General features: G+C 36.1%; 1 protein-coding gene across 1 annotated transcript in view; it reads right to left on the bottom strand.

Annotated features, from left to right (window-relative positions):
- The window catches only part of DACH2 (dachshund family transcription factor 2), a 227,359-nt gene that overhangs the window by 146,401 nt on the left and 57,421 nt on the right, over positions 1-23,537 (bottom strand). The window contains exon 3 of the mRNA XM_018044696.1: positions 17,905-18,040. Coding sequence (XP_017900185.1) covers positions 17,905-18,040 — 136 coding nt within the window. The remainder of the gene's footprint in view (positions 1-17,904; positions 18,041-23,537) is intronic.

Raw genomic sequence — 23,537 nt, 5'->3', positions numbered from 1 at the left:
TTTCTGATCAAAGTGTGGTAAGATTAGATGTTAACTACAGAAAAAAAAACTATTAAAAGTACCAACATATGCAAGGTAAACAACATGCTTCTGAATAACCAATAAACCACAGAAGAAATAAAAAAGGAAATCAAAATATGCACATAAAGAAATGAAAATTAAAACACGACTACCAAAAATCTCTGGGATTCAGTAACAGCAGTGCTAAAGGGTAGGTACATAGCAATACAAGCTGCTCTAAAAAAAAAAAAAAAAGAGAAAAATCAATTAAAGAACATAACTCTATATATGAGGCAACTAGAAAAAGAAGAAATGAAGAAACTGAGGGTTATTAAAAAGAAAGAAATCATAAAAATTAGGGCAGAAATAAATCCAAATCAAGGAGAACATAGCAAAAATCAACAAAACTAAAAGCTGATTCTTTGAGAAGATAAATAAATTAGAAAAATCATTAGCCAGACTCATCAAGAGAAAAAGGGAGAAGAATCAAATCAAAAAAATTTGAAATGAAAATGGAGAAATTACAACAGACAACACAGAAATACAAAGGATCATAAGAGACTACTATCAGCAATTATATGTCAATAAAATGGACAACTTGGAAGAAATGGACAAATTCTTAGCAAAGTATAACCTTCCAAAACTGAACCAGAAAGAAATAGAAAATATTAACAGATCTATCACAAGCACACAAATCGAAACTGTAATCAGAAATCTTCCAACAAACAAACTCCCAGGACCAGATGGCTTCACAGGAGAATTCTACCCAAAATTTAGAAAAGAGCTAACACCTATCCTACTCAAATTCTTCTAGAAAATTGCAGAGGAAAGTAAACTTCCAAACTCATTCTATGAGGCCATCATCACCCTAATACCAAAACCAGACAAAGATGCCACACACACACACACACACACACACACACACACACACACGCAAATCTACAAAACAGTATCATTGATGAACATAGATGCAATAATTCTAGCAAACAGAATCCAACAACATATTAAAAACTTCATACATCATAACCAAGTGGGCTCTATCCCAGGGAAGCAAGGATTGTTCAAGATTTGGTAATCAATCAATATGATGCACCATATTAACAAATTGAAAGATAAAACCATATGATTATGTCAATAGATGCAGAGAAAGGATTTGACAAAATTCAACATCCATTTATAATTAAAAAAAAAAAACTTCAGAAAGCCTAAGGAAATGAAAGACTTATATACACAGAAAACTACAAAACACTGATAAAAGAAATCAAAGATGAAACAAATAGATGGATAAATATACCATGTGCATGGATCCAAAGAATCAATATAGTGAAAAGTAGTATACTACCCAAAGCAATCTGTAGATTCAATGCAGTCCTGATCAAGCTACCAACAGTATTTTTCCTAGAACTAGAACAAACAATTTCACAATTTGTATATAAATACAAAAATCCTCAAATAGCCAAAGCAATCTTGAGAAAGAAAACTGGAACTGGAGGAATCAACCTGCCTCACTTCAGGCTCTACTACAAAGCTACAGTCATCAAGACAGTATGGTACTGGCACAAAGACAAAAACATAGATTAATGGAACAAAATAGAAAGCCCAGAGATAAATCTACACACCTGTGGACACCTTATCTTTGACAAAGGAAGCAATAATATACAATTGAGAAAAGACAATCTCTTTAAAAAGTGGTGCTAGGAAAACTGGTCAACTACTTGTAAAAGAATGAACTAGAACACTTTCTAACACCATACACAAAAATAAAATCAAAATGGATTAAGATTCAAATGTAAGACCAGAAACTATAAAACTCCTAGAGGAGAACATAGGCAAAACACAGCAGGATCCTCTATGACCCACCTCCCAGAGTAATGGAAATAAAAGCAAAAATAAACAAATGGGACCTAATTAAACTTTAAAGCATTTGCACAATGAAGGAAACTATAAGCAAGGTGAAAAGACAGCCTTCAGAATGGGAGAAAATAATAGCAAATGAAGCAACTGATAAAGAAGTAGTCTCAAAAATATACAAGCAGGTCCTACAGCTCAATTCCAGAAAAATAAATGATCCAATAAAAAAATGGGCCAAAGAACTCAAGTCATTTCTCCAAAGAAGACATACAGATGGCTAGCAAACACATTAAAAGATGTCCAACTTCACTCATTATCAGAGAAATGCAAATCAAAACCATAGTGAGGCACCATCTCATGCCAGTCAGAATGGCTGCTATCAAAATATTTACAAACAATAAATGCTGAAGAGGGTGTGCAGAAATGGGAACCCTCTTACACGGTTGGTGGGAATGCAAACTAGTGCAGCCACTATATAGAATACTGTGGAAATTCCTTAAACAACTGCAGATAGAACTGCCATACGACCTTAGCAATCACATTGCTGGGCATACACACCAAGGAAACCAGAATTGAAGGAGACACGTGTTCCCCAATGTTAATTTCAGCACTGTTTACAATAGCTAGGTCATGGAAGCAACCTAGATGTCCATCGGCAGATGAATGGATAAGAAAGCTGTGGTACATACACACAATGGAATCTTACTCAGCTATTAAAAAGAATGAGTTTGAATCAGTTCTAATGAGGTGGATAAAACTGGAGCCTATTATACAGAGTGAAATAAGCTAGAAAGAAAAACACCAGTACAGTATATTAATGCATTTATATGGAATTTAGAAAGATGGTGACAGTGACCCTGTATGCGAGACAGCAAAAGAGACACTAATGTAAAGAACAGACTTTTGGACTCTGTGGGAGAAGGCGAGGGTGAGATGATTTGAGAGAATTGCACTGGAACATGTATATTATCATATGTGAACTAGATCACCAGTCCAGGTTTGATGCATGGGAGAGTGTGCTCAGGGCTGGTGCACTGGGATGACCCAGATGGATAGGATGGGGCAGCAGGTGGGAGGGGGTTTCAGGATGGGGAACACATGTACACCCATGGCTGATTCATGTCAATGTATGTAAAAAACCACCACAATATTGTAAAGTAATTAGCCTCCAATTAAAATAAATAAGTTAATTTATAAAAGATTTAGGTAGCATCTGTGATTATCTCAGGAAAAGATTAAGATAACGAAGCACCTGTTTGAGTAGAAAATATTTACATTATACTGTCAGTATATACCCCAAAGATTTCCCTGAGGCTCAGGGTAAAGAATTCACTTGCAATGAAGAAGATCACAAGTTCGATCCATGGGATGGGTAGATACCTTGGAAGAGGGCATGACAACCCACTCCCATATTGTTTCCTGGAGAATCCACATGGACAGAGGAGCTTGGTGGGCTACAATCCATAGAATCATGAAGAGTATGACACCACTTGGTGACTGAACATATATATATATACACACACATACATACATACATAGTCCAAACATTCCTGAATGGATAGTCATTTCCTTCTCCAGGGGATCTTCCCAACCCAGGAACTGAACCCAGTTTTCCCACATTGCAGGTAGATCCTTACCATCTGAGCCACCAGGGAAACCCCAAACTGAAATTAGCCTATTTGTAAAAAAAAATAAATGATAGTACCTTTATTTTCATTTATTTTTACACAGAAAGGCCAATTTCAGTTTAGCAGAGGGTTTAGGACATGTATTGATGCTATGATAGTATATTTATTTTGGGCTTGATATGATAAGATCTTTGTTTTAGGCTTCCCTGGTGGCTCAATGGTAAAGAATCTGCCTGCAATACAGGAAACCTGGGTTCGATCCCTGGTTCAGGAAGATCCCCTGGAGAAGGGAATTGCTACCTACTCCAGGATTCTTGCCTAGAGAATTCCATGGACAGAGGAGCCTTGTGAGACACTGCCCATGGGGTTGCAAAGAGTTGGAAATGACTGAGCGACTAACACTTTCATTTTCATCTTTATCTTAGATTAAATGTACTTTATGTTCTTAAGATCCTTAAGGATGTTCAAACCATTATCTTTTCATCTGTAGCCTATGGACTGACATAAAATGTAATGTTTTAGTGGACTCAAGTATTGGGCTTGGTGATAAATTTATTGTTCCAATATTTAGATAGCATTCCAAAGTTTGATCATTGGCACTTATTTTACATATAAAGTTTTCAATAGATACAATCAATGTCAAATATAAAATATAAAAAAGCCCCTATATTCCTGCTGGCAGTTTCAGAGGCCAATGGCTGCCAAGGCCAGAGGGCCTTTGTGCCTTTGCTTCCACATGGGTAAAGTAGGGTGGATAGTCCCAAAGTCTCTACTCTGCTGCTGCTGCTGCCAAGTCACTTCAGTCGTGTCCGACTTTATGCAACCCCATAGAAAGCAGCCCACCAGGCTCCCCCATCCCTGGGATTCTCCAGGCAAGAACACTGGAGTGGGTTGCAATTTCCTTCTCCAATGCATGAAAGTGAAAAGTGAAAGTGAGTCGCTCAGTCGTGTCTGACCCTCAGCGACCCCATGGACTGTAGCCTTCCAGGCTCCTCTGTCAATGGGATTTTCCAGGCAAGAGTACTGGAGTGGGGTGCTATATTCAAACAAACTGACCAAATCAATTGCATGTTATGACATTGTTTTACATAGTTTTTAGCAATCGAATCCCAAAACTGATTGCTAAAAAACTGTGTAACACAATGTCGTAACATGCAATTGATTTGGTCAGTTTGTTTGAATATATGTGGAAGATAAAATCAAAGTCTTTAACTGACCAGTCAGTTTAGTCAAAATATTAATACTTGAGTCAAAACTAAAATATGAATTTTGATAATTCATATTGGATACAATATAAAGGGACATCACTGCCAGGAAAGCCTAGATCATAGACTATGAAATGTCTGCATATGGAAACTCAAGGCAAAATGTAGATTATCATTTGAGATATATATCAAACTGTCTGTCACCTAATTTTATAAAATAGAGCAGGAGGCAGGCTATATGAAGCATGTTCTAATGGTATTTCTTCATTTTCTGAAAATTTAGACATAACAGCAAAGCTGTCATTTTCTAATTTCCAGAGCCATGGATGATATTACTCAATAAAATCATAATGACATTACTCAAAACAGATGTGAAAACATATGTTTGCCACAGTTGTATAAACTGCCTACTTGTCAAACTTAATGAATGTTGAGACTTCTAATTTAAACTGCATTCCCTTTTAAGAACTAAAATCTATTTCAGGAAAATATATTTTATCTTAATACCACAAATGCAGCTGGTAGAACTTGACATAGAAAATCTCATTTAAAAGAAACCTTCTGAATGACCCTGAGGGGGGGTCATAAGATGACTGAGGAATAGGACGGGGAGAACTCTTTCTTCCCCACAAATTCATCAAAAGACCGTTTGAACGCTGAGAAAATTCCACAAAACAACTTCTGAACACTGGCAGAGGACACCAAGCACCCAGAAAGCAGCCAATTCTCTTTGAAAGGAGGTAGGACAAAATATAAAAGACAAAAAGAGAGACAAAAGAGTTAGGGATGGAGACCTGGATGTGGGGAGGGAGTCATGAAGGAGTAGAAGTTTCCAAACACCAGGAAGCCCTCTCACCAGCGGGTCTGTGTTGAGTTCTGGAATCTCAGAGGGCTAACTAGGAGGAAAAAACAAAACAAAACAAAACAGAATACGCATCTAATCACAACTCCCAGTGGAGAAGTAGCCCAGATGCTTGTGGCCACCAGCAGAGAGCAGGGGCTGAATGCAGAGGTATGGATTGAATGCTTAGGGTAAGGATGGAGTCTGAATGTCCTGAGGACAATCTGAGGGAGCTAACATGAGATAGCAACCCAAATTGTGGGATAGCCAGAGAGACAAAAAGAGAGAGAGGGAGAGAACTTCCCCAAAAGAGCTCTAACCTAAGGCACAGCCTGGTCCACTCACAGAACAAAGGATTGAGTGAATACCAGAGGAGAGCTAGCCAGCTGTATACTGGCCCATCTCCCCACCAGAAGAAGTGAGGCAGGCATGCAACAGCCAGAACCAGAAGGCAAGGGGCAATCTTGGCCCCAGAGATGGCATCCTCCACCAAATTGTGAGCAGGCTCTGAGTTGCTAACTAAGTCTTCCTGGCCTTCTGCACGGTGGATATCTGCCAAAAGGTTCACAGCCCAAGATCAGCTCTCCTGAGGAGACACATGGCACACCTGAGACAGCACTCTCATGGTGCAACCAGGAAACCAAGCAGCTGGGACCAGGGAGGTGATAAGACACATTGTATACCTGGGACAGTGTGCTCACCAAGCACCTGGTCATCTGAGCTGTTCGGACCTGGGAAGGGCACAAAACAAAGGCCCAAATGAATCAGTGCCTTTGTGGAGTACCCGACAACCTGAACCTGAGTGGCTTAGACCTGGGAAGTGCACACAACCCTGAGCCTGCTTTGGACAGTTCCCCTGGGGAGCAACCGGGAGTCTGAGCAGTATAGACCAGAAAAGCACACATGCCGTGAGTGGGGTCAAACCCAGTGTGGCCCAGGCACTATGAGCACTCCCCACACAGGCCAGTGATATTTGTTTGCAGTGTTCCTCCCTCCCCAAAGCACAACTGAACAAGTGAGCCTAAATAAGTGACCACCTTTTCCCCCTTGTGTCAGGACAGAAATTAGACACTGAAGAAGCTTGCAGAGGAAGCTGAAATATACAAAGAGGGAACTGCTTTGGAAGTGAAAGTTGCAACAGGTTAAAACCTTGTAGTTAGCACTGACTACATTAGAAGGGCCAATAGAACTTGAGAAGAAGTATAAGCTGGAACAAGGAACTATCTGAAACTGAACTAACCTCACATTGCCCTCAACAGCTCCAGAGAAATTCCTAGATATATTTTACTATTATCACTTTTTAATATCTAAATTTTTAAATTATTTATTATTCTTTTAATTTTCATTTTTACAACTTACTATTACCTTGCAAAAAAAGACCCTATTTTTAAACCAAATTTCATATGTATTTTTTTAAATAATTTTTGTGACTTTTTTAATATTGTATGTTTTGAGAGTCTAAACTCTAGATTTTTAGTCTTTGCTTTTTAGTATTTCTTACCAACTTTGTACCTTTAAGAATCTAATCTTCAATACCCATTTCTACTTAGAGGTTTGATTACTGGCTTGACTGCTCTCTCCCCTTTTGACTCTCCTTTTTCTCCCCCAGGTCACCTCTATCTCTTCACTCCCACTCCTCTTCTGTACCTAACTCTGTGAATATCTTTGGGTGTCCCAGGCTGTGGAGAACACTTAGGGAACTACTGGCTAGATTTGTCTCTCTTCTTTTGACTCCCTGTCTTCTCCTCCTGGCCAACGCTATCTCCTTCCTCCCTCTTCTTTTTATGTAACTCAGTGAACCTCTCTGGGTGTCCTTCACTGTCAAGAATCTTTTCACCATTAACCTATATGTCTTATCATCAGTGCAGTATGGATGGAGAAGTCTTGAGGCTACTGTTAAGAATAAGACTGAAAGCTAGAGGCAGGAGGCTTAAATCCAAAAATTGAGAACACCAGAAAACTCCTGATTCCAGGGACAATTAATTGACAAGAGCTCATCCAAAAGCCTCCATACCTATACTGAAACAAAGCTCCACCTAAGTGCCAACAAGTTTCAGAGCAAGACATACCAAACTATTTCCCCCAAAACACAGGAACATAACCCTGAACATTAAAATACAGGTGGCCAAAAGTCACACCAAACCCACAGACAGCTCAAAACTCACTACTGGACACTTCATTGCACTCCAGAGAGAAGAGATCCAGCTCAACCTATCATAACACTGATGCAAGCTTCCCTAACCAGGAAACCTTGACAAGCCACTCATCCAATGCCACACATATGGAGGAACCTCCACAATAAGAAGAACCACAAAATTCCAGCACACAGGAAGGTCACTCCAAATACATCAACCTAAACAAAATGAAAAGGCAGAGAAATATTCAGCAGGTAAAGGAACATGATAAGTGCCCACCAAACCAAACAAAACAGGAGGACATACGGAGTCTACCATAAAAATAATTCAGAATAATGATAGTAGTGATGATCCAAAATCTTGAAAACAAAACGGAGGTACAGATAAAGAGACTAGACACAAGGATTGAGAAGATGCAAGAAATGTTTAACAAGGACCTAGAAGAAATTTTTAAAAAAAATCAATAATGAATAATGCAATAACTGAGATAAAGACACTTTGGAGGGAACCAACAGCAGAATAACTAAGGCAGAAGAGAGGATAAGTGAGGTGGAAGATAGAATGGTGGAAATAAATGAAGCAGAGAGGAAAAAAGAAAAAAAGAATTAAAAGAAATGAGGACAACCTCAGAGACCTCTGGGACAATGGTAAATGCAACATTTGTATCATAGGAGTCCCAGAAGAAGAAAACAAAAAGAAATGCCATGAGAAAATACTTGATGAGATAATAGTTGAAAACATCCCTAAAATGAAGGAATGGAAAGGGAAGGAAATAGCCACCCAAGTCGAAAAAACCAGAGAGTCCCAAACAGGATAAACCCAAGGTGAAACACCTCAAGACACATATTAATCAAATTAAAGAAGATCAAACACAAAGAGCAAATATAAAATGCAGCAAGAGAAAAGCAACAAATAACACACAAGGGGATTCCCATAATAACAACTGACCTATCAATAGAAATTCATCAGGCCAGAAGGGAATGGAAGGACATACTGAAAGTGATGAAAGAGACAAACCTACAACCCAGATTACTGTACCCAGAAAGATCTTATTCAAAGATGAAGGAGAAAGCAAAAGCTTTACAGACAAACAAAGGCTGATAGAATTCAGGACCACAAATCCAGCTCTTCAACAAATGCTAAAGGATCTTCTCTGGACAACAAACACAGGAAAGGTTTATAAACTCGAACCCAAAACTACAAAGTAAATGGCAGTGGTATCACACTTATCAATACTTACCTCAAATTAAATGGGTTGAATGCCCCAACCGAAAGACAAGGACTGGCTGAATGAATACAAAAACAAGACTCCTATATATGCTGTCTACAAGAGACCCACCTCAAAACAAGGGACACATACAGACTGAAAGTGAAGGGCTGGAAAAAGATACTTCATGCAAATGGAGACCAAAAGAAAGCAGGAGTAGCAATACTCATATCAGATAAAATAGACTTTGAAATAAAGGCCATGAAAAGAGACAAAGAAGGACACTATATAATTATCAAAGGATCAATCCAAGAAGAAAATATAACAATTATAAATATATATGCACCCAACATAAGAGCACTGCACTATGTAAGGCAAATGCTAACAAGTATGAAAGGGGAAATTAACAGTAACACAATAATAGTGGGAGACTTTAAGACCCCACTCACAACTATGGATAGATCAACTAAACAGAAAATTAGCAAGGAAACACAAACTTTAACTGATACAATGGATCAGTTAGACCTAATTGATATCTATAGGATATTTCACCCCACAAAAATGAATTTCACCTTTTTCTCAAGTGCATACGGAACCTTCTTCAAGATAGATCACATCCCGGGCCATAAATCTAGCCTTGGTAAATTCAAAGAATTGAAATATTTTCAAGCCTATTTTCTGATGACAGTGCAGTAAGATTAGAGGTCAACTACAGGAAAAAAGAAATACTATTAAAAATACAAACATATGGAGGCTAAACAACATTATTCTGAATAAAAAACAAATAGAATAAATCCAAAAAGAAATCAAAATATGTATAGAAATAAATGAAAATGAAAACATGACAACCCAAAACCTATGGGATTCAGTAAAAGCAGTGCTAAGGGGAAGGTTCATAGCATTAAAAGCTTACCTCAAGAAACAAGAGAAAAATCAAAAAAAGAACCTAACTCTACACATGAAGCAGCTAGAAAAGGAAGAATTGAAGAACCCCAAGGTTATTAGAAGGAAAGGAATCATAAAAATTAGGGCAGAAATAAATCCAAAACAAAGGAGACCACAGCAAAAATCAACAAAGCTAAAAGCTGATTCTATGAGAAGAGAAATAAAATAGAAAAACCATTATCCAGACTCATCAAGAGAAAAAGGGAGAAGAATCAAATCAACAAAATTTGAAATTAAAATGAAGAAATCACAACAGACAACACAGAAATACAAAGAATCATAAGAAACTACTATCAGCAATTATATGTCAATAAAATGGACAACTTGGAAGAAATGGACAATTTTTTAGAATGGCAAAACCAATACAATATTATAAAGTAATTAGCCTCCAATAAAAATAAATAAATTTATATTAAAAAAAGAAAAGTATAACCTTTAAAAACTGAACCAGGAAGAAATAGAAAATATTCACAGACACATCACAAGAACAGAAATCGAAACTGTAATCAGAAATCTTCCAATAAACAAAATCCCAGGATCAGATGGCTTCACAGGGGAAGTCTACCAAAAATTTAGAGAAGAGCTAATACCTATCCTACTCAAATTCTTCCAGAAAATTGCAAAGGAAGGTAAACTTCCAAACTCATTCTATGAGGCCACCATCACCCTAATAGCAAAACCTGACAAAGATGTCACAAAAAGAAAACTACAGGCCAATATCATGGATGAACATAGATGTAAAAATCCTTAACAAAATTCTAGAAAACAGAATCCAACAACATATTAAAAACATCTTACATCATGACTAACGGGGCTTTATCTCAGAGATGCAAGGATTCTTCAATATTTGCAAATCAATCAATGCGATGCACCACATTAACAAATTGAAAGATAAAAACCATATGATCATCTCAATAGATGCAGAGAAATCCTTTGGCAAAATTCAATATCCATTTAGGATTAAAAAAAAAAAAAAACTCCAGAAAGCATGCATAGAAGAAACATACCTCAACATAATAAAAGGCTTATATGGTAAACCCACAGCAAACATTATCCTCAATGGTGAAAAACTGAAAGCATTTCCCCTAAAGTAAGGAACAGGACAAGGGTGCCATTTTCACCACTACTATTCAACATAGTTTTGGAAGTTTTACCCACATAAATCAGGGAATAAATAGAAATAAAAGGAATCCAGATTGGAAAAGAAGAAGCAAAACTCTCACTGTTTGCAGATGACATGATCCTCTACATAGAAAACCCTAAAGACTCCACCAGAAAATTACTACAGCTGATCAATGAATATAGTAAAGTTGCAGGATATAAAATTAACACATAGGAATGCCTTGCATTACTGTACACTAACATTCCTGTACACCAGCAATGCACTAACAATGCAAAGAGAAATTAAGGAAACAACTCCATTCACCACTGCAACAAAAAGAAAATAAAATACTTAAGAATAAATCTACCCAAAGAAACAAAAGACCTATATACAGAAAACTATAAAACAGTGATGAAAGAAATCACAGATGACACAAAAAGATGGAGAAATATACCATGTTCATGGATTGGAAGAAACAATATAGTGAAAATGAGTATACTACCCATAGCAATCTATAGATTCAATGCAATCCCTATCAAGATACCAATGTATTTTTCAGAGAACTAAAACAAATAATTTCACAATTTGTATAGAAATACAAAAATCTTTGAATAGCCAAAGCAATCTTGAGAAAGAAGAATGAAACTGAAGGAATCAATGTGTCTGACTTCATACTATACTACAAATCTACAGTCATCAGGATGGTATGGTACTGGCACAAAGAGAGAAATATGGATCAATGGAACAAAACAGAAAGCCCCAAAATAAGTCCACACACCTATGGACACCTTATCTTTGGCAAAGAAGGCAAAAATATACAATGGAGAAAAGATAATCTCTTTAACAAATGGTTCTGGGAAAAGTGGTCAACGACTTGTAAAAGAATGAAATTATAACACGTTCTAACATACACAAAAATAAATTCAAAGTGGATTAAATATCTAAATGTAAGACCAGAAACTATAATACTCCTAGAGGAAAACATAGGCAAAACACTCTCTGACATAAATCACAGCAGGATCCTCTATGACCCATCTCCCAGAGTAATGGAAATAAAAGCAAAAATAAACAAGTGAGACCCAATTAAACTTAAAAGCTTTTGCAAAACGAAGGAAACTATAAGCAAGGTGAAAAGGCAGCCTTTAGAATGGGATAAAATAATAGCAAATGAAGCAACTGACAATTAATCTCAAATATATACAAGCAGCTCATGCAACTCAATTCCAGAAAAATAAATGACCTAATGAAGAAATGGGCCAAAAAATTCAACAGACATTTCCGCAAAGAAGACCTACAGATGGCTAACAAACACATGAATAGATGCTCAATGTCACTCATTATCAGATAAATGCAAATCAAAACCACAATGAAGTACCATCTCACACCAGTCAGAATGGCTGCTATCAAAATGTCTACAAACAATAGATGCTGGAGAGGGTGTGGAGAAAAGGGAACCCTCTTATACCATTGGCTAGAATGCAAGCTAGTACAGCCATTATGGAGAACAGTTTGGAGATTCCTTAAAAACATGGAAATAGAACTGCTATACGACCCAGAAATCCCATTGCTGGGCATACACACCAAGCAAACCACGTGTACCCCAATGTTCATCACAGCACTGTTTACAATAACTAGAACATGAAGCAACCTAGATGTCCATCGGCAAACAAGTGTATAAGAAGGTTGTGATACATATATACAATGGCATATTATTTAGCTCTTAAAAAGAATGCATTTGAATCAGTTCTAATTAGGCGGATGAAACTGGAACCTGTTATATAGAGTGAAGTAAATCAGAAACAAAAACACCAATACAGTATATTAATGTATATATACGGAATTTAGAAAGATGGTAACGATAACCCTATATGTGAGAAAGCAAAAGAGACACAGATGTAAAGAACAGACTTTTGGACTCTGTGGGAGAAGGCAAGGATGGGATGATTTGAGAGAATAGCTTTGAAACATGTATATTCAGTTCAGTTCAGTTCTGTTGCTCAGTCATGTCTGACTCTTTGCCACCCCATGAATCGCAGTACGTCAGGCCTCCCTGTCCATCACCAAATTCCGGAGTTCACTCAGACTCCCATATGTGAAATAGATTGCCAGTTCAGGTTCGATGCATGAGACAGGGTGTTCAGGGCCAGTGTACTGGGACGACCCCAAGGGAAAGAATAGGGAAGAAGGTGGGGGGTGGGGTTTAGGATGGGTAACACATGATGTACACCCATGGCTAATTCATGTCACTTTATAGCAAAAGCCACTACAATATTGTAAATTAATTAGCCTTCAATTAAGATAGATAAATTAATTTTAAAAATAGAGAAATAAAAATTTAAGAAACAAAAAATAAAATAAAACAATGACCCTAAACAAAATAAATCAAGGAATGAATAAATCAGAAAAAAAGATAAGCTTTCCATTATAACTGAAAAAATGCAGTTTAATATGTCACTCCTGTCTATTAATATCTTCATCAGGATGTATGACCAACCTATTTCAAATGAGTATAACTGTGCCATTCCACAGCAAGAGACTCAGAAATGCCAGTGCATACCACTGTGTGTTTTTATGAAATTCAGTTACTGTACATCTGTACTAGCACTCCAGCTGATTTTTCATAAGGCATAGCATTGTGTCCTTGAGCATTGCAGCACCCAAGCCAGTCCTAAATGCCACTGTGACTTATTGGGTTTGCAGTTCTGATGGAATCATGTGTATCATGTACAGCTTGAGATTTTCCTAGAAAATCTGCTTCACTACCAAGCTGACCTTCAAACTGTCATGACTTGCTGGGGAAGAGGTTTCAGTAACAAATTGTTGCTGAGTTATGAATGAAGTTTCAATTTTAACTACAGTTCTATTACCTCTGTAAGTGTTTGGGTGGTTTAATATACAAAACTTGACTTCTTCCCCTCTGACAACTTTTCTGAAAGCAAGCATTTACAACTTGGGCCTCAGAGAGTATAGTCTTTGAATAAGAAAAGACAAAATATGTGGCAAGGAAACCAAACACGGTTCAATGAAATAAAAATCCTAGACTGTTTCAAATTTAACTAAAATGCTCGTCTAGGTAATTAGAAAGCAAGTTAAGTCTAGGAAAAAGGAAAAGAAAATTCTCCATCAACTCCTCAGCTGTTCATGGAGAGTATTTTTTTTCTACATATTATGAACATCTTTATTAAAGACAGAAAAAAATGCATCTTAATAGTGAAGTACAATCAGACCATCTGGTGATCTGACAAATTACCTATTAGCTTATGTTGTTTAGCTTAGAGTTAATAAATTCATGATGACAATCATAGTGCATAGCCTATAACATATGCTGATATATTTTCCTTTACTCTTACCTTAAGTCTTTTAAATAAAGTTGTACTCAGTTTTCATATCAAGGAAGTGTGACTGAAATTCTTACTCTCCCTACTTTCTTCAAACAGATATCCTAAGAAAAAGTTGGATGCTGTGCAGAAATTACACATTTGTCAGTTGATTACAAGCCAGACTGATGTCATATTTATCATCATTCTAGGTAAATACCTGATTGGAGTAGCTTACTAAAATTTCACTTGAAATGTCCAAATCAGCATATACTTTTAAAATCACTTTTGCATGTTGAGGGGAACATCTCTCCTGAATGACAGCAACTCAAGTTTTTCAAACATAAGCATAAAATGGTGATTAATTTAAATATAGTCAACAAAGTACAAACATAATAAAAAGAAAATCAGATGTCTCTAATCAGGCATAATATAAAGATCTTAGGGTAAAACTTCCAACCACAGGCACCAAGAAACTTTGGGTTAATATGTTATTTATAGTATCAAATAAAATTCAGGTAAATATTAATTTTTACTACTAAAAGAATTTATCCAAAGTCAGTATAGATCTATTCTGATTTAAGGGAAATGTGTATACAATATACAGCAATAGGGTGTTAAGTGAGTTAGTGTCCAATCTTTATATGTACATTAAATAAGCAAAAATTATTTTACCTTTATTTTCCCTTTGGAATTTTTTGCTAGTTGGTCCAGTATCCTGGTCAACAATAAGGTCCTCTCTATTGTTGGACATCATAACTATAATTAAAAGATTTAAATGAGTAATTTTCTTGCAAAACACCCAAAAGAAAAGCAGAAAAGCATTGTATAAATAGCTATTTTACTCCATTAAATAACTAACATGAATTTTATACACTTTTACTTCTGAACCACTGAAAAGATTTTTGTTGGTATGATGATCATGCAATTTAAAAATCAATAAGCTGCTCAATCACATGATTTTTAATTAATGCATAGTCCATATATAATTTCTAATATATTTCTTTAAATCATTTAAAATATTTTCTCTTCTAAAATTCATGTGCAAATTAGCTATTTAACTCTATAATCAATAATTCCAAAAATACTTCTGAAATGAATTTTACATTTAATCTTATGAGTTTAAAATGATTATGATTCTAATTTACCTTACAGAATTTTTGCAAAAATATATAGCAAAATTAATAGATATGATATAATTTTCTGTTCATTGTTGTAATTACTTCACAAAACATTTATATTAAAAGAGGAAAATCATGCTAATTTCAGTTTATCAATTAATTTTCTTTATTTATACTTTATTAAAATATTATATAGCACCATCAATAAATATGGTCAATTTAAAACAAAAATCACCAAAACTTTTTATTCAGTTATAGACAATCTCATTATCATGCTTCGACAATTGTTGAATGTACATAAAGAGTATAATTACTGTCAGTGGAATTAGAAATGCTTTATGTTGTCAAGATTTTTTTTATAATACTGTATTGCTTTGATATATTTTATTTCTAAGCATAAGACATCCTTTAAAATATGTGTATCACAGAGTACCAATATTTCCCTATGTGCTCTGCTTATAACCAGTAGTCTAAATAATTCTCTCTCTCCTTTTCCTCTCCACCCCTCCCTCATCAATACAAAGATTATTCTAATAGAAGAGTATGTGTTTCTTGATTGCTTAATGGTCATCTGGCTATATCCTAAGACTCCCTTGAATCAATTGCACACAATATTGTAACAAGTAAATTAGGCTGTATCCACAGAACAGAGTAAAGCTAGAAAAACTCTGTCAATTCTTCCAGGAATTAAATTTACTCCAGTATGGATATTAGCTAAAAGTTTTAATTCAGTGGTTCTTAACTCTGGCTGCACATTAGAATCTTCTGAGGATATATTGAAAAGCAAAAGAGAACACTGCTGTTAGGCTCTATACTAGACCAGGTACATGAGACTAAGCATGTGGCCTGGGCATCCATATTTGTAAACTCTTCATAGGCGATTATAAAGGGGAGACAGATTTGTGACTCACTGAGCTCACTATGAAGCTAAAGAGCTACAAAGAATATGTAATATTGACAAGCTAAATGAGACTTGGATGAATTTCCACAAGAGTGAAATCATCTTTGTCCTTTTCCAGAACAAATCCAGAACGTAAAACCTTCCCTAATCCCTCAAATTCCTTTCTTCCCCCATAAAAACATTATTTTGGAGAGACTTGAGATGATCATTATCATAAAGTGTAAAAATTTAGAGTTTACATGAAAAAAAATGTCCCTATAATAACATTAAAAGAAGAGCAGAAATTATTTTCCATAGAGGAAATGGATACCTACAAAATTGGACTTGTGTAGGTATAGAAGATTAACAAAGATTTTACTTAGCTCACCTGACTCATAATTATCATATATTATATGAGAATTTGTTATAGCTGAATGCACTGGGTAATATCTGTATACCTGAGTAGGATCAGACAGCAGTTGATAAGCAATCAAGGTAAAGCCACACAGAAAAAAAATAATGCTTGACCCTCACATTTCCTTAGTGCTTTAAATTTCTGAAGTGTTTTCCCACATATTATTTCATTTGACCTCACAAAACTCCACTGCAATAGGCAGAGCAATAATCATATCTATGCATGTGTGTGGGTTCCAGGTCTTCAGTCATGTCTGACTCTGCAACATCTTGGACTCTAGCCTGCCAGGCTCCTCTGTCCATGGGATTCTCCAGGTAAGAATACTGGAGCTGGTTGCTATGCCCTTCTCCAGAGGATCTTCCTGACCCAGGGATTGAATACACATCTCTATGTCTCTTGAATTGTCAGGCAGGTTCTTTACCACTACTGCCACCAAGAAGCCCAATCATATTCATATATTAGGTAAAGATACTCATGGTGGTAAAGTGACATACCCAAGATCTCATAGCTAGTTAGTGCCAGACTGTGGCTAGATTAGAGTCTCCAGTATGCCAGATCACTGAAAATAATATTATACTATTTATGGAACAATGTCGTAGGTGTGAGACTTCTGAAACAATTTTTAAAAATGTGTAAAAAATCATGCCAAATATTAGATCAAATATTTTTTATCAAAATTATTGTTATTGCTGTTCAGTCACTAAGTGATGTCTGACTCTGTGACCCCATGGACTGCAGCACACCAGTTTCCTGGTCCTTCACTATCTCCTGAAGTTTTTTCAAACTCATGTCCATTGAGTCAGTGATGCCATTCAACCATCTCATCCTCTGTTAACATTTAAATTGTTGAGATTATTGCAAATCATATATTGATTCACTTTTTAATTACTCTTACATAATCATCTGCACAAAATATATTTTATTATCAATTATTCAAAGGGTGCTGTGAATATAGCAAGTGATTTGTGTCACACTAGCTGCTATATAACAACATATTGAATTAACCTATATTCTGTAAAACTCCCATCAAATTGTTCCCATCAGATCCAGTGATACATTAAGTTAAGACTCTTCGAGAGAACAAACTACTAACATTTTTTGTTGTTGCTCATATGACTTCCCCAATAAAAATTCACAATTAAAAAAAATTAAATCAAGGAGGCATCAGCTCCCCCAGATTTTTTCCCCTCACTATTGCCTAATGAAGAATTTCCTTAAGATTATCTTTCAGTTCCTTGCTTCAGGTGAGATACTTACCTATTCTCTCTGAATGGTGATCCATCTGAGAGGGAGAGCTGGACATGCTGCTGCTGGGGTGGGAGGAGGTCTGGCTCCCAGGGCAATGACTCTCTTCCAGAGAAGGAGCAGGAGAAGGACTCTGTGGAATCCGTTCCTTACATAAAAGGAAATACAAAAGGAAATATCATCTCGCACTGAGTTTTTCATGTCGGTGGGGTCCATAACATTCGAAATGCTGACCTCTCATCTTTAAACCGAGTACATACCTGATTTTACAATACCTGATCTTACAATACCTGATCATAAACATGTATCTTTAAACAAAACCATAGTTTTTGATCTTGGGAAGTTAATGGGATATTGTGAGGTTTAAATAAAATAAGAAAGTGAAAGGCCTCAGTGCTATGCCAGATACATGGCAGAGCTCAAGAAAGGTTAGCTTGCACTTCCTTTCCTAGGAAATCCACCAAGTGAATTTATGAAGTGAAGTGATTATTATTAGTGAAGGTTTGTTATTATAAGCTTCTACACTGATATAATGTTCAAGCCATAACTTGGAGGGTGAGCCTACTATCTGGGTAAGAAGATCTCCCTAGGGTAAACACTTGGAACCTTGGAATAAAACTCAGAAACAGTAGGAGGACCTGGTACATGTTGTGTCTTTCTGCACTGAAATCATTATGGCAATAATATATTTGTAATCTATCACATCTTAGGAATTCATTTTTAATGTTGGTAACAAAACAGTTTGATGGTCACAAGACACAATGATGGGTGTTTGAAACTAACACTAAGACCTACGATCAATTTGTCCAGTACAGTCGCTCAGTCATGTCTGACTCTTTGCGACCCCATAGACTGCAGCCCACCAGGCTTCCATGTCCATCACCAACTCCCCGGGCTTACTCAAACTCATGTCCATATAGTGGGTAATGCCATCCAACCATCTTGTCCTCTGTCGTCCCGTTCTCCTCCTACTTTCAATCTTTCCCAGCATCAGAGTTTTTTCCAATAAGTCAGTTCTTCACATCAAGTAGCCAAAGTATTGAAGTTTCACCTTTAGCTTCAATCTTTCCAATGAATATATAGGACTGATTTCCTTTAGGATGGACTGGTTTTATCTCCTTGCAGTTCAAGTGACTCTCAAGAGTCTTCTCCAGCACCATAGTTCAAAAGCATCAATTCTTCAATGCTCAGCTTTCTTTATAGTTTAGCTCTTAACCCCATACATGACTACTGGAAAAATCATAGTTTTAACTAGATGGACCTTTGTTGGCAAAGTAATGAATGTCTCTACTTTTTTAATATGCTGTCTAGGTTGGTCATAGCTTTTCTTCCAAGGAGCTAGTGTCTTTTAATTTCATGGCTGCAATCACCATCTACAGTGATTTTGGAACTGAACTGATTTCCATCAAATTTATAATTTAAAACTAAAAATTAAACAATACTAAAAGGATATTCATTAATACTGTTTAAATTATTATAGTTTAAAATTACAAATTTGATAAAAATCAGTTCAGTTCAGTCACTCCCTCATGTATGACTCCTTGCAAGTTCATGGACTGCAGTACACCAGGCTTCCTATCCTCTTGCCTTCAATCTTTCCCAGCATCAGAGTCTTTTCTAATGAGTCAGGTCTTTGCATCAGGTGGCCAAAATATTTGAGCTTCAGCTTCAACATCAGTCCTTCCAATGAATATTCAGGACTGATTTCCTTTAGGATTGGCTGGTTTGATCTCCTTGCAGTTTGAGGGACTCTCAAGAGTCTGCTCAAACACCACAGCTCAAAAGCATCAGTTCTTCAGTGCTCAGCGTTCTTGATGGTCCAACTCTCATATCCATACATGACTACTGGAAAAAAAAATAGGCTTGACTAGATGGACCATTGTCAACAAAGTAATCTCTCTGGTTTTTAACATGCTGTCTAGGTTTCTCATAGTTTTTCTTCCAAGGACTAGTTGTGTTCAATTCAGTCATTCAGTCTTGTCCGACTCTTTGTGACCCCATGGACTGCAGCATGCCAGGCCTCCCTGTCCATCACCAACTCCAGGAGTTTACTCAAACTCATGTCCATTGAGTCAGTGATGCTATCCAACCATCTCATCCTCTGTTATCCCCTTCTCCTCTTGTCTCAATCTTTCCCAGCATCAAGGTCTTTTCAAATGAGTCAGCCCTTTGCATCAGAAGGCCAAAGTATTGGAGTTTCAGCTTCAACATCAGTCTTTCCAATGAACACCCAGGACTGATTTCTTTTAGGATGGACTGGCAATCCAAGGGACTCTCAACAGTCTTCTCCAACACCACAGTTCAAAAACATCAATTCTTCGTCACTCAACTTTCTTTATAGTCCAACTCTCACATCCATACATGACTTCTGGAAAAAACCATAGCCTTGACTAGATGTATCTTTGTTGGCAAAGTAATATCTCTGCTTTTTAATATGTTGTCTAGGTTGGTCATAATTTTTATTCCAAGGAGTGTCTTTTTATTTCATGGCTGCAGTGATACTGGAGCCAATAAATAAATAAATAAAGTCTGACACTCTTTCCACTGTTTCTCCATCTATTTGCCATGAAGTGATGGAACTGGATGCCATGATCTTTGTTTTATGAATGTTGAGCTTTAAGCCAACTTTTTCATTCTCCTCTTTCACTTTCATCAAGAAGTTCTTTAGTTTCTCTTCACTTTCTGCCATAAGGGTGGTATCATCTGCAAAACTGAGGTTATTGATATTTCTCCCAGCAATCTTGATTACAGCTTGTGCTTTTTCCACCCCAGGGTTTCTCATGATGTACTCTGCATATAAGTTAAATAAGCACAGTGAAAGTATACAGCCTTGATGTACTCCTTTTCCTTTTTGGAACCAGTCTGTTGTTCCATGTCTAGTTCTAACTGTTGCTTCCTGACCTGCATACAGATTTCTCAAGAGGCAGGTCAGGTGGTCTGGTAACCCTGCCTCTTTCAGAATTTTCCACAGTTTATTGTGATCCACACAGTCAAAGGCTTTTGCATAGTCAGTAAAGCAGAAATAAATGTTTTTCTGGAACTCTCTTGTTATTCTGATGACCCAGCAGATGTTGGCAATTTTATCTCTGGTTCCTCTGCCTTTTCTAAACCCAGCTTGAACATCTGGTAGCGATTTTGGAGAAATCAGCAGTGGCCACAGGACTGGAAAAGGTCAGTTTTCATTCCAATCCCTAAGAAAGGCAATGCCAAAGAATGTTCAAACTACTGCACAATTGCACTCATCTCACACTCTAGTAAAGTAATGCTGAAAATTCTCCAAGCCAGGCGTCAACAATACATGAACCATGAACTTCCAAGGAGCAAGTGTATTTTAATTTCATGGTCTCAGTCACCGTCTGCAGTCTAGCCCAAGAAAATAAAGTCTGTGACTGTTTCCATCGTTTCCCCAACTATTTACCATGAAGAGATGGGACTGGATGCCGTGATCTTAACTTTCTAAGAATGTTTTCTTTTTTTGCATTCCTAAAGCACTTACTGCATCATTTATTTGCCTTATTCAAACACTAAAACTACCAATGCTAAACTGGTTTAGTTTTAAGCCTGCTTTTTCACTCTCCTCTTTCACTTTCATCAAGAGGCTCTTTAGTTCCATTTTGCTTTCAGCCATAAGGGTGCTGTTATCTCCATATTTGAGGTTATTGATATTTCTCCAGGTGCTCTTGATTCCAACTTATTTTTCATCCAGCCCAGAATTTTGCATGATGTACTCTGCATATAAGTTAAATAAGCAAGGTGACAATATACAGCCTCGATGTACTCTTTTCTCAACTCGAAACCAGCCCAGTTTTCTATGTCCTGTTCTAACTGTTGCTTCTTGACCTGCATACAGATTTCTCAGGAGGCAGGTAAGGTGGTCTGGTATTTCCATCCTTTAAGAATTTGCCATAGTTTGTTGTGATCAACACAGTCAAAGACTTTAGCATAGTCAATGAAATAGAAGCAGATGGCTTTTTTTTTCTTTCTTTCTGTAATTATCTTGCTTTTTCTATGATCCAATGGATGTTAGTAATTTGATCTCTGGTTCCTCTGTCTTTTCTAAATCCAGCTTGAACATCCTGAAGGTCTCAGTTCACATACTTTTGAAGCCTAGCTGGGAGAATGTTGAGCTTTACTTTGATAGCCTGTGAGAATAGTGCAATTGTGCAGTGGTTTGAATATTCTTTGGTATTTCCTTTCTTTGAGTTTGGAATGAAAACTGACTTTTTCCAGTCCTGTGGCTGTAAAATTATTGATTAAAAATAAAATAAAATATTTATTTTATATAGCTTTACAGTAACTGTCATGGTTCTCGGGATTTTTGTCATAATTAATATTGTTATAAAACTCTGAAATTATTCACTATGTTTATGAATCACAAATTGATGAATAAATCTGACATTTAGTTAATTTGGTCAATTAATAACACATTATTGTTTATCCACATATGCAATAAAAGTGACCAAATAATAGACATTCTGGGACAGAGAATATTTGTTTTATTATATAACTCATTCATAATGAATTTCTTAAAGTTATGTATATTTATATGCAATTACAACATCAGTATTCTAATCACCATACCATTAAAAATTAGTTTGTCAAATGTGTTTTTATATACTTTCACATTGATTTTGCATAAGAAGCCCAAACTGATAAATTCTTTAAAGAAAAACTGTTTGCTTAATGCAAAATTAATAATATGAGAGTTAAAGTCTATTATTTCTTTAGTAGATGTTAAGATTTTCCAAAGTTTATCATTATGGCAGACAGAATAATCTCATCAGCTCAGCCAAAAATGTTTAGTCCACATCTTAATAGTTGAATCTGCACATATGTTATCTTATATGGCAAAATGGACTTTTCAGATCTGATTGAGAACCTGGAGATAGAGCTATTATATGGATTAACTTGAGGGTAGAAAGGAAAGTCAGAGGAAGATATGATTATTGAAGAATGATCAGATGGATAAGCTGGAAAAGGCAAGGAAACTGATACTTACCTGGAAGTTTACAGAAAGAAACGCAGTCCTTTGATTTTAGCTCAGTGATACCCATGTCAGGCATCTGACCTACAGAACTGTAAGCTAATAAACTTGCACCATTTTAGGCTATTAAATGTATCATACCTTGTTCCAGAAGTAATAAAGAACTAATACAGTCATCAGTGTAGTGTGTTCATTTTTAAATGATGTATAATATTATATAGTATTCAGTAAATATCTGATAATTTTAATGAAATGAATAGTGGACTTTGCGTATATTAGCTGCAGTATCATATAGTTATTAAATACTATTAATTGTGAATATACTACATCTGAAAGGCTTTATAATTTTGTTATGCTTCAAACACAATACTTTATGACAGGGAAATATACATGCAGTTATATTTAGTATTCAGTTAAATATATAGTTGCAATACTCTATATACAGGAAAAAAATAAAAAGATACATATAAACAAAGCAGAAGAGAACCATTTTTTCCAAATAATTATATTTGTTGTTTAGAGAAATAGTATGGGCATGGATAGCAAATTATATATAACTTTTATAATACATTTTTAAATTTTTTGAAAAGTTCATCAGTTGTGAAATTCAACCTAAAGTGCAATGATTAAAAGTATAATCCACAAATAGCATATGTACACA

The sequence above is a fragment of the Capra hircus genome, unplaced genomic scaffold (assembly GCF_001704415.2).
Source record: "Capra hircus breed San Clemente unplaced genomic scaffold, ASM170441v1, whole genome shotgun sequence".
In the NCBI taxonomy this organism is placed as follows: domain Eukaryota; kingdom Metazoa; phylum Chordata; class Mammalia; order Artiodactyla; family Bovidae; genus Capra; species Capra hircus.
The sequence above is the reverse complement of the archived record's forward strand: the minus strand, read 5'-3'. Positions and strand labels throughout refer to the sequence as shown.